Source organism: Haplochromis burtoni, unplaced genomic scaffold (assembly GCF_018398535.1).
Source record: "Haplochromis burtoni strain Fernald_Lab_line unplaced genomic scaffold, NCSU_Asbu1 Contig_9, whole genome shotgun sequence".
NCBI lineage: Eukaryota > Metazoa > Chordata > Actinopteri > Cichliformes > Cichlidae > Haplochromis > Haplochromis burtoni.
The window spans coordinates 4,352,383-4,365,460 of NW_024582370.1; the positions used below are offsets into that span (position 1 = coordinate 4,352,383).

Consider the following 13,078-nt stretch of genomic DNA (forward strand, 5'->3'; position numbering starts at 1 on the left):
CGTGAGAGGCACGCTTGCACGCCTGGCTGCACCGGCACTGACCTCCCAGCGCCGAGCCTGCAGCCTCCCCTCCACCTCGCCGCCTCTCGCCCTCTGTGCACCTCAGCCCCTCCTCCACTATTCCCCCAACCCATCCACCCCCTCCCCTTTTGCCTTGTGCCGCTCCACTGGGCTGCAACTGCCCGCTTGGCTCAGCGCGTGGGGGCCGAGTGTGCAGGAGAGCATGTGTGCATGTGTGTAAATATATCTCTGTGTGTGTGTGTCGGGAAGGCGTGGGTCTTGGTCGCATGCCTGTCTGTCCTACAGTGCTTTCTCACTTTTTTTTTTTTTCCTCTTTCTCTCACATGGCCTTGAACAACCAAGTGTTGCCTAAAGACTGCACATAAACCACAGACGCACACTCGCACACACTGCCATCCACAATCAGATCTATTTTTCAAAGTGCATTTGAACTCATAAGGAGTTGGTGCTTTTGTGCATGATCTCATTGGAGATTGATAGTTCTTTTTGCTATTATCACACGTTTTCAGTACGATATGTGTGAAGGAGTGAACACCACGAGGAGCCACTCAAACAATATTTATTTATTATTAACCAAAATATTGACCTTTAAAGAAACCCCATGCTAATACCTCTGTCAGCACAAGCATGTTCTTACCAAAATTATTCCAAAAGCTTGGAAGATGATGTAACAACAAAATCTTTAGTGAACCATCTCTAACACTATACCAGAATATGTTGGAAAATTCAAATCCCATATTTACTCGTGCTCTTGCTTTTAGATCATTGCTCTTGTTCTGTCTGCAAGCCCGATGCTGCTGTGTTATGTATATAAGTATGTTTGTTATTTGGTATTATTTGATGTTATTTTGGTGCGATGGAAATCGGGTCTAAAACCATCTACAAATTTCAAATGGAACCTGTGATACTCATTTGCATCAGTTGCAACTTTTCCTTGATTCTGTGCCTCAGTTAATCCGCGCTCTGAAACCAAACAGTTTTAGCTTCCTTGCGCCTTCTTTTGGTTGGCTACTCTTCGTAAACGTCTGAACAGGAGCCGCGTAGGTCTTCACTACTCACGACAAAAAGCTGTGCGCACGAGGTGAAACGCATCGTTAATGTCCCCACTCTCTGACATCATACAGAGACAAAATTAGAAAGGGGGGAAAAAAAATATCTGAAGCTTGTTGCTACCAGTGATCACTGATGCGTATACTGACATCATTATTTGAAACTTTGTTAGCATCCACAATTGTAGCCGTGTATGGACGGAAAAAATAAAACGAGCACTTTAGACTCTAACCTGAACAGACTGGATAGGAGCTTCATCTACAAATAAAATTTAGAAGTATTGATAGGATTTGCTTTAAAGAATAGGGTAATGGTTAGGCCGACAAACATGCTAAATGTTAGTATAGTTCTCAGGAACATGTAGCTAAGTCTTATCTTTTAACAGAAGAGCAGTAACAAGTTACTGTAACTGTTACTAGTAAAATATATGTATATAAAATAAAAGTGATGAAACTGTGTTGCTTTTGTGCACTTGTGTTGAAGCATAACTATGTTTTACTCCACTTGTGTAAAGCTGTGAGTTTCAGCTGTCATTTAAAAAAAAATTTTTGTCTGTTAAGTTTCTTAATGTGAAGCTCACACTAGTCATACAATTATAACCCCACGAGGCAAATAGAGATTTTGTCATTGTCTCTGCACAGTATACTGTGCCTTTGTCTGATTTCTTTCAGTTTTGTTTCTAAACTTGCTGAAAGGTCACGAAGTACGAAATGTTTTTTTCTTCTACAAACGTATGGGGTGTGTCGAAGAACGAAAAAACACCGAAATAACGTGGGGACGACAGTTAAATATCTTTCATGGAACGAACGTAACGAAAAGTAACAGAGCCTGGCAATGAATGTTTTCCGTGAATTCACCAAAGCAAAAGCAACTCCACCAACTCCGTTTTTTGAGGATTTGTGGCTCCATTAAGAGATTTTACAGATCAGTAGAAATTTTTACAAACTTTATCCTGACTAGCAAAGAAATCATATAAACTTTATTATTAAGTTAGTGGGGGAAATCAGATTAACTGTGAACCATGTAAACACTTTAATCAAACCATTACCTTAATCTGATTATTCACAGTAGTTAGGTTATGCTGGTCGTGTTTGCACACTGAGCGACCTCAGGTTGACCAAAGCTGACAGATTTGTAGTTAATCACTTTTTTCGAAGGTGCACCTGTGAAAATGTCATAACGGCCACTGGAATCGGAGGCGAGGAGATGAGACTAAACAAAGTAGATTTTGCATTTTGTGACGAATTGTTTTTCAGTCTCGCGTAAATACACAACAGACAAATTGTTTGTTTTGGCCTTGTTTCAGAGCTCTTATGCTAGCGCGGTAATGACCGCTTCGCGCACCCCCCCCCGCCGCCAAACCCACCATCCTCATGCTCACCCCCGCCCACTCCCCTCGCTGTCGTCTCCTCATTCCCCCTCCCCCTTTCCCCTAGTGCTCGCGCCAAGTCGGCCCGCCATCCCGCCTCCACACACACACACACACACACACGCTGCGAGGTAACGGCAGACAGGCGCGTGACTCATTAGGCATTCGTCCCCCAGGGAGATCGCTGGGGGGGCGCGTGCGAGGGAGAGAGAGCGCCGCAGCTGCAGGAATGTCACGGGCGGCTTCTGCTCTGTGCGTGTGTGTGTGTGTGTGTGTGTGTGTGTGTGTGTGTGTGTGTGTGTGTGCTTGCTAATGCTGGTTGGAGCCAGCGGCGGGGCACTGCACCTTTCAGGAAATAACGCAAGGAGAAAGGGGAGGAAAAAAGGGGGAAAAAAACATACTTATTAGTCCTCTTTTTTTCCACCAAGTGCTTATTTAAAAGTCTAAAATGAATTTGGAGAGAAAACATTAGATTGCCTTATAATTTCTGCTTTAATTTGAATGCTTTTGCTGGCCAAGCTGTGCTTTAGCTGTGGATGTTAGCCTGCGTTGTTTTTCACCAAGACAGCTTTTTGTTGCTTTTAAGCCATGCACTGGCCATGAATTTATGAGCGTTTATGGCTGCAAATGCAACAGCATTACTCACTGAAATATTAAAAATGTATTATTCCTATATGTTAAAATATGAGTTGATTTCCTGCCTCTTCATTAAATTTTAAATCATTTTAGTGAGCCCAGTAGCATATATTTCAGTACTTCAGTAAATCTCTTCCCACCACACTACAGACCATATGAGACACAGGAAGTCAGTGCTGGCTTCATCAGTCTTTTAAAGTGACGGCGTTATGTCATTAGACGTAGGTCACTCTTAGGTTAATGCTCCTCACGACTTTGGACAAGCCCCCAACAGTAACAGAGAAACTATGTGCTCTATATTTGGCATATTTTGAGGAGGATCAGAAGTTTTTCTGAGAGTGCCCATCTTCTTCTTCTCCAGTGCAATTCACATTGCCCATTCCTCTCATATTTGTCTCTCTGTGAACCCTGTCCTTATATTCCTTTTGGTCCTGAATGTGGAAAGCCTCTTTCATTAAAATCTCTATATGTAGTAAAGGAAAAAAGAAACTAAACAGTGCGGGTCTTCTAGACTTTTGTCTCTGGTTGTTGTATCGGTGGCTTTGTGCGTGTGCCTACCCATCAGCGAAACTACATAATGCATGCAGTTCAGACTTGTTCCATGTTGCAAGCCATATGTAAATGTTGCCAGGTAGTAAAATCGTAGTCCCAGTGTTTGCAGAAAAGCATTCAGGCTGTGGATCCAAACTTGAAGCCTACACAGTATTGGCCGAAAGGATTGCAAGTGGGCTTAAGTGGCAGTTGGTGCTATTCATGTCTTTCAAATTTTGCCATGGAAATTGCGTTAGCATTCATAGAATTAAGATAATCACTTACAATGAATCCGTTGAGAGTGTTACAGATGGGCGTGTTGGTGTGAAAAGTAAAGATAATGCAGAAATGCCTTGAACCTGCATTCTTAGTAAACACCACTAGGGGGGCGAAGCTGTGGTTGCAAGACTTCCACGCATAGAAGTCTACGCCACGCCAGTAAATACTTTCCTGCTGAGTGTATGACCTCAGTCACTCATTTCGGGTTGCACTCAATTAAAACAAACAAACAAACAAACAAACAAAAAAGCATTTTGGTCATTCTAGGGGTCAAAAAGAGCAATTATCCAGGATATGGTCATTGGCTAGTTGATAGTGCATGAGTGTGCAGTTTCACAGACAGAACCATCACCTGCGGTCGCATCCGGTTTCAAAACACTAATATCTCGATGACGGTAATGCTACATGTTAGGCTTTAAAATGGGACTTCAGAAACCAGTGGATGACGTCACAAACCGAGTGAACAAAGAAGAACGAAATAGTTAAAAATAAAACCTAAAGACACTAAAACTTTTAACGTCTCTCGAAAATTTGTTTTTAAAGCTCATACATCTTTATTACAATACGTAATGCAAAGGTAACATGTTGTTTCACTGGCTAAAGCAGTTGTGGCCACCTTTAAATTAATATGTAATGGAATAATAAATTATTTTTTATAAATATTTAAATCATTCATTGAAAAAAAATGGACTGTAAATGATTGTAATCGTACTTAACCTAGATATTTAAGTTACCCCAATGCCTTAAATATGCGGGACTCCCCCAGTCATCTTACAGCTTTTATGATGTAATCCTAGCAGGGTTAACCGAAGAGATTCAATAAATGTAAACTATTAGTCTTAGATCCGCTTCTCATATAATTTGCTTAGTTTGAAAGAAGCTAACTAGTTACTGCATTTAAAAATGTGTTACAATCACAAAAGCTTGATTTAATCCTTAGTTTAATAAACAGCGCTAACTTAATTTAACATGTATGAAGGGCTAGAAAAACTCGTGTTTTCTATTTTGAAAAATCTCTGAGAATAAAAACTTTATATCTTAACCTTGAAATGATTTGTGTACATTAAGTTAAACCAGAAGATATTGATTAATGCCAAATATTTATAATTCCTTCAATGAATGGAAGTGAGTGCTTTTGTGTTATGTAGGCTTCAATAAGTGAATACCATATATAGTAGATTCTGAAGGATGCTCTTGCATCAAACTTCATCTCTTATTATCTCTGACCTGTAATAGCATAATGAACACCTGCACTGCTGTTTGCCCCCAAAGTATCAAACATGCAGCGATCTGTCTGAATCACTGAGAAATTTCAGTTCAGGTTCAGTTAGTGTCGGCTTCACTGCATATTGTGAGTGATTGGCAGAGTGTCTGCGTGTTTCTGGATGTTTGTAGTCATTATAATTGTAATTGTCTATATTGTGCAATCAGTTCATCAGTATGTCCTTGTGCGCGCGCGCGTGTGTGTGTGTGTGTGTGTGTGTGTGTAAATGTGAAGCCCAGATATATTTCTTGGCTGGCTGACTGTTAGACAGAAAGCGTGGGAGGTGATATTCATAGAGGTGCTTTTAGTGGGACTTTTATGAGAGACTTTTTTCCATGGCTGAAAGGAGGTTGACCACACACAGTAAGGTTGCCTCAGCTCTGCACACACGCATGTTTGTGCGTGCATGTACGAGCATGAGCGCTCAGGCGCCCTTCCTTTGAGCGCTCCTACGTGGGCTGCCAGGGGTGTGTTTGGCTTCATGTTTTGTTTCAGAGAGCCCTCCCCCGTCCTGCGGAAGTGTTGCCGGAAGCAGTGGGAGCTCACCCCCAGTTCTGCGTCAGTGCCACTAAAGAAAGGATTGGGGCTTTCCGGGAGGAGAGAAGAGGGAGGAAGGGAGGGGGGCTGTCAGGCTGGGTATGTCACGGCCATGTGGGTGGTTGTCACGCACACACGCACACACGCACAGTCACAGTCACGACTGCTCTTAGACAAACTATTCTTGTGTACACTCTATTGCTGGCTTGCTCCGAGTAAAATCCCCCACTTTGGAGGGGAATTCTAAGGAATATTAACAGGTGTGCCTGACTGTGAGAGCATGCATGCGTTTATGTGTGTCACGGCGCGGGTGTAGTGCACATGTGTTTTCCCTGACAATGTGAAGACAGCAATAAATAGACCTGGAGGTGGAGAATTTGTATTTGCCAGATGTTTGTGTGTAAGAGAGACAGATGGATGTGGTTGGATCCATAAAGGAGTGACTTATTTATTTTTATTCCTTTTTGGGGGAGGGGTTCACTCTTGGCCCCTCCACTCCTCTTGATTATATATTAGAGCTCCAGCATTCTGGACTAGAAGAAGCAGAAGTACCAGAAAGTGATCAACTGTCCTGAAATAATGGTGCACAACTTGTAGAAAGGTCTGACAGGACAGGAAACAGATGAAAAATCTTTTTATTTATTTATTTATTTATTTTTATGCAAGACACAGAAAAGCAGAAAGGCGAGAAATTTTCAGAAATCTGTGGCCTGCTCATCCTGGGGGATGTTTTCATCTTTCTCTGTCCCCTCCCAACTCTTTTTAATGTGTGCCATTTGAGAGACTCCAGAGGGGCTGCACCTGTTTGCCTTTTGGCTAGGAGCCCCCAAATCCCTCCTTCTGCCCCCGCCTGCCACTCATGCTACAGCACCACCTGGGATGGATGGAGTGAGGGAAGAAGGGAAATATATAGAGAGGAGTGGTGGAGTGTGGGGTTGCATGCCGTGGAAGGGATAGCTGGAGGGCTTGAAGGAGTAAGAGCAGAGATGTAGGCACACACAGAGAGTAAGAGAGAGAGAGGGGAATATAGTTTCACATCCAAGTCCATTCTCCCACACTGGACAGACCTTCCCTCTGTGGAGCTTTCTCCCTTTCATGTTTTGACTCACCACATTCTCTTTTATTTCTGTGTTTTCTCTCACCTTTTTCTCTCCTGTGCAAAACCCACATCTGCTCTTCCTCTCTTCCTTGTTAACTTTTCTTCTCTGCCCTATCGTTCCCTTGCTCGTTCTCCAATTTTCTTCCCTGACTCAGTCTCTTTTACTCTATGCATCTCTCAATCCTCCTATCTAGGTTATTCCTCCCCTCCTCTTTCTCACCGTTCTCCCATTGCTCTGTGATAGGGTCGTGTTAATCTGCAGTGACCTCTTCAGGTCACATTAAAGGTCGCCCAGCTTCACTTCCCGATATCCCTACGGCCATACTCTTGTCTTAATCCCTACTTTGCTCTGCTAACTCCAGGAAGTTTTGGAACAAAATAAATACACGGTTCACCGACAGAGTTATTTTCTTCCCATAGATTTGCTTTTGAAATAAAAACTCATGTAATAGGCAACATGTAACCTTTATCTTTTATTATATTATATACCCCCCCTTTCAACATATGACAGCTGGGATAGGCGCGCGTGCACGTTACATCTGGCTCACTGATATCTGTAAATGTCATCTCCCCAACATGCTTTTCACTCACGCAACCCCGTATCATCACGCTCCCACCTCCGTGCTTTACTGTGGCACTCCTCGCAGGCTGAACCCCGTCTGAGCCGAACGCATTTATCTTGGTCTCATCTGACCAAAGCAGGTGTTCCCAGCTTTTATTGGGTTTCTTTTCATGTCGTTTTTTCAAAGCCTAATCTTGCAGATTTGTGCCAAAGAGCAGGGAAGGGGTTTTTCTTGCATGTTGCCCACAGAGGCTAACGTTATGTAATGTCCTTTGCAGTATCTGAGATATAACAGAGAGTTGGATTTTCATTGATAACGCCTATTCCAAGTGGGAAGCCTTTACCTCTGTGTGCTAATCGCGCACTCTCTGCGGTGATTTTAGGGCAACAGCCAGAAAGGCTCTGATTAGCGGCACTAGCTCGTTCTGTGCGTTCTGATTACTGCAGTAACTCAGTTTCGGCTGATCTTTAGTCTATCATTTCCTGTGCAGTCTGACAATCAGACTTTCCAAAATTTCTGCCAATTCTTTTTTATATACAGCCAGACTTGCAGATAGAAACCCATGGATCGCAAACTGAAAGAAATCTGGTGTTCAGGTCTGGTTTTTTTATTTATTTTTTTGACTTTGATTTTCTACTTTGAGTATCTACTTGTGTTTTCATCTCAAAGAGTGGCAACTTTAAATAACTCACATTTTAGTACTTTGTCTGTCTGGAATTACTGAATCCTGTTTTTAAAGTCTCGCCTTTTCTGTGTTTTGCAGAACCGCGGGCGCTTGGCAGAGAAGCGCACCATCCCCCTGCCACCTAACCGGGTGCCCAAGAAGGAGCTGGCCTCCATTTTCAGCAGTGACGACAGTGAAGGCAGTGACCGGGCCAGTGGGGATCATGCTCACATCAAACAGGAGGATGAGCTGCATTACAGTATCATGAGAAAAAGGTCAGTCACCTCTGACTTGTAGCTATGACTTGCATGCAGTCGGTTGTTATGCTCTTTTACAAAATTAACAGGTAATTACCCAGAATTTATTTATTTTTATTGTTGTAAGTCATATATTTTTAACTCGGGCTTTTATTGTGTCTTCAAAAAAAGTACTTTAGTCACCACATGAAGAAAAACATTAAACTAGTCTTTGTTTTCTTGTTTTTGTTTTTGCCTCTCAGATTGTGTTTAATGGCAGATGGATGAAGCTTTAATAAACTAATAGCACCTCAGTCGTGTTTAGTATTTTTATCAGAAGTGGCTTCAGGATAATTTTGCTGTTAAAGGCTCACTTTTAGACAAACAAAGAGCCGCATTTCAAAAATATATATGCATGATTTTTGCTTTGGGATGTCTAATGGAAGCTGTTGAGCTTTCACGGCGTTAATTGGTTTGTTAGTTTGCGTTATCCTGCTCCTGCCAAGTCTCGGTGTGTCTGTCTTGAGTTGATATCGAATGACTGAATCACCTGAGTCACTGCTGCCTGTTTCATCCTATACTGTAGCAGCTCGCTCATAATAGAAAAGATAAATTTGCCGTCTTTATGGTGTTCAGCTGATCTAAAGATTGTTTCAAAACGCTTATGAAGTGTTTTTGAACAACTCGAGTTAGATTAAAGAAAGAAGTAGCATATGTTGCCTCAAAGACACTTTGGCAGTGGTAAAAACATGCAGTGCAGTGCAGTGCATCTATAAAGCCTCCCTGGGTCCTCATCATTCACATGACTAGTGTTTTATTTTTGTCAGATCTGGAAGGAAAGCAGGAGTTTTTTGAGTTGTGCCATTTTTATTTTTAAGAAGTAGCTGGTATCACATCATAATAATAATCCCCCTGGAGTATGTTTTAGGCATACATCTCACATGCTTTCATAATGATTGGGGGTGTTTATTCTTTACATTGAGCAAGTTTATGTGTTAAATAAACAAAAATATTAAAGAGTTATTTTCAAAATGAAGATGATTTCTGTGCAGGATTTTTGGTTTGTCATAAAGTCCGAACTGCTCTGGATACAAGTGAATAATCACGTCTCCATTTTCATACATGCAAACAAAGACGTGCAAGGCTACAATGATGTCATACACCGCCACTGGTGGCGTATAGTCGATGGAGTTAGGAACAAAAACTAAACTGAGATGGAATTATAATTTTTCTCGTGTGTGTGTTTGTTTTTTGTTTTAATTGCCACCGTGGAATTTTGTGATTGCTCAGTATGTACGTAAACTGATTGTGATATTTAGAAATCAGACAGATTATTGATTTAAGGCAGAGCCTGTTCATTGATTAAACCCAGAAAGTCCCCAGCTGCATTAAAGGAGCTTGTGCAACCTCATTAAAGAAAGGGATGTTTTTCATGTCGTGAGATTTACGCGTGACACGGCGGACAGCGCAGCAACTGTGAAGCTTTAAATGGATCCACTAACCTCATTTAAGAGGGCTTCCCCTCCCCCTGACACTTGTGCCGCTGGCGTGTTAAGATGATAATGAATTTAAAGAACACTTATGACTAATATGTCAGGCTTTTACCCTTTGAAAGGCGACGGACTCGCTGGAGCCGCAGCTCCGGTCTGTCGTGGGTATCCGTCTCAGCCTTGCTTTATCCCCCAATGTGGGTCTGGACGAACAGGATAATGGGATGTCCAATCATGGAAATGTGATTTCCATTGACCGCAGCTTCGTAAGTGAGTCGTAGAAGGGTCTTAACAAATTGGATTTGTCCGATGGATGTGAAAAATACAGGGCCTCTGTATACATGTGAGTGTATCTGTGCTGTCTCATCCTCACATCATCAGAGCTGGCGGCAGCACCGTCACACCCACTCGGTTGCAGCAACTTGCCTACTGTAACTGTACTTTAATCTAAAAGAGCACATCAGATGTGCCATGTGGTATTTAACCGTTTGATCCTTGCATAGTGCTTCATCCAGAAATTAACTTCCAGAAGGATTACGTTGGGAGATTCTCCCTTTTTTTTTTTTTTTTTTGACTCAGTTCAAGTTTTTCTCTGCAGAGTTGCATGGAACTTGTATAAAGTGTCACATTTTTCACTAAAATGATTTTGTATACCAATGCCAGAAAGTTTCTGACCTTCTCATTTCCAGAATTCATTATCAGACACTCCACCTTAATCTGATTAATGGTAGCAGTCTCTGTCTTAACAGACAATTGGTTTTCTTGGCACTCTATAGATCTGCATTCGTCCTGCTGAATAAGCATAGACCAACTACAGACTGAAGTGCAGCCAAACCACAGAACTAACCCAATAATCGTTATCGCAATAGAACGCATATGGACGTTTCCTGGATATCAGAATGTATCCAAAGCTCTTATTGTGGTGTCTGCGCTACAGATTGTTAGGATTATTTACACACTGATTGATGAATTTCATCTTGGGGGGGAAAAGATTATGACTTTTTGGTTGGTAAAAGGAGTGCAAATGGAGGTCAGCTCAGTGATTTTTCAAACCATTCATCCTCTGCAGCATCCTACCTATGCAGGCTTTACGGCTCTGTAATTACGCCACCTCACTTCCTCGTCTGCTCCCGTCATAATTACTACTGCCGCCGTCGTGTTGTAATGTGGCTCCGGTTAAATAAGCTTTTTACACCATCAACCTATGGAGTCATTTTTCATAATTTCTTTTCTGTTTTTTTAATGGCAGGGAAATTTTAAGATTTTTAGCGTCTTACTCGAGGGCAAAACAAAGCCTATCTTAGCGTTTGTTTATCTTGGCTATAGATAACAAGGGTTGATTGAAAAGTGCTGACTGAGAGTCTGGATAATTACTTGGCAGCCACCGTGGATTTTGTAAGTTACACCTGCTGACGTCTGCCTTCCAACCTGCAACCTCTGGAAGACAAACTTCTTCATACCCATTATTAGCCTTTGCCAAAACAAACACAAAAGACGCTTTAACAGTTTCTCAGTCATCCACGGCAATTAATTGTATATGCAAATTCTCCCTTATAGAAAAGAGACGTTAAAGTAATGACAGGGAGGTGTTTGTAACAAAATCAGCAAACATACATAAAAGGGTCATCTTTTCCTGTCTGGTCATATTAGAGCATGCTAATATCCTCCTCGTCATGGAGGCAACATTTTATTTTAAGTCAAAATGTAGAAGAGCTGGCATGAGTTTGAAGTACCTTTCTTACTGTTTGTTACAGGCTGTGGGTGATAACAGGCTGGTATGAAAATGAGCAGCAGGCAGGTGCTTACATTTATGAAGATTAAAAAAATTCTCACATAACTTTGTGGCCCCTTTTTGGGAAGCATCATTGGCTCATTTGTTAACAGGAGAGCTTTACTTAATCTGGCCAATGGAGAAAGACACTGATGCTGAGTTAGCTACTGTATGTCTGTTGCAATTGACATTTTGTCCTCTGGCTTCATTGAACAACCGTGTCATTGCCTTATGCCAGTAAGGGGTCAGAGACAGTGTGAAATTACTGGAAATGGCTCTCCCCTAAAGCACTAATTAATGATCTTGGAGGTTTTATAGCTTTTTAGAGGAGCTTTCCGCCTTAAAAAAGGAAAAAAAAAAAAAGGTCTTGTTTACATGCCTTTGCCATGGCGACATAGTCGCAGCAATTTAGTAGTTGATTGGGCGTTGGCTAGCAGCAAGGCATTCATTGTTTCCACACAGAAGAGTGTTTTCTCACTGTTAACTTGCTGTCATAACACAGGATGGACAGAAAGATGGTCAGCAGTGTTTCAGCTGTTAGCCTCAGATGTGGCTTGAGATATGTTCAGCTTTTCCACGTGTAAAGATCAAAGTGATTGTGCTGTTATATCAGTGCCAATCAGGTGAAATTAATACACAGAATGAAAGTGTCCTCTCTTGAGAATTACCACTCAAACTGCAAATATACATTTTATTTAGTCCAATTTTTCCTTAAAACTAAAAACAAAAATCTCTCTCCAAGTGAGGAGAGATTAGCATTACAGATGAGAAATCAAGAGTAAATAAAACCAGCAGTTTTCTCACGGAAATGTAGCATGGCAGACTTGCTGTATATCCTGTTTCCATTGTCTTCCCTCACTTGGCTGCTTTATCGACCTGATGTCAGCGTGTACAGCGGGCGCACAACCAGGAGAAATGAAGCTGGGCTACTCTGACTTATTCATGTATCTGTTTCTGTATTTATTCATTACCCCCTCCACTTGCAGGGTTCCCACTTGCATGTTACCTTTGGATTCAACTGTGGAAGCCTGACAATTGTGCTTCTGCTGCTCACAATAAACCAGCAAGAATCCTGATTTAGACTTGATGGGTCTGAAAGGAAGTCTGTTTTTATAAACTCTTTTTAATTCCTTAATTTTTTCAGCATAATACTCATGTGCATGCCTTTCTTCTCTCTGGTTGTTGAATATTACATACTGTCTGGTAGTATTTGAATTTTGCTATGGGGCCGCCTGCGCAGGTTGGAGCAGGCTGTATGTTTGGGCTATTGTCTTGAGTAGATGAGGGTAGTAAACCTGCGCGTACCAGATGTTTCATAGCAGTTGCACCCTGCCTTTCTCTCCCGTCTCTGTCTCTCTTGCTCTTTCTCCTCCTCCTACTCCTCCTCCTTCACATCCCTGCTGTCTGTCTGTCAGCACTTTCCCAGCGGTGGTGTGAGACATGGCGTCAGGGTGCCTGGGCTGCCAGCTTCTGCCAGCTCACACTGTGACCTCCAGCCCTGCCACCTCAGCTCCACGTGCCAATGCCACAGCAGGGCACTACTGGGCATTTATACTGAGTTGACTCCT

The 13,078-nt window shown here is 42.1% G+C and overlaps 1 protein-coding gene across 6 annotated transcripts in view; it reads left to right on the forward strand.

Annotated features, from left to right (window-relative positions):
• samd11 (sterile alpha motif domain containing 11) overlaps positions 1-13,078 on the forward strand; it is an 83,697-nt gene that overhangs the window by 39,843 nt on the left and 30,776 nt on the right. For all 6 annotated transcript variants that reach the window (XM_005914934.3, XM_014339806.2, XM_005914932.3 and 3 more), the window contains one exon: positions 8,113-8,288. In XM_005914934.3, coding sequence (XP_005914996.1) covers positions 8,113-8,288 — 176 coding nt within the window. The remainder of the gene's footprint in view (positions 1-8,112; positions 8,289-13,078) is intronic.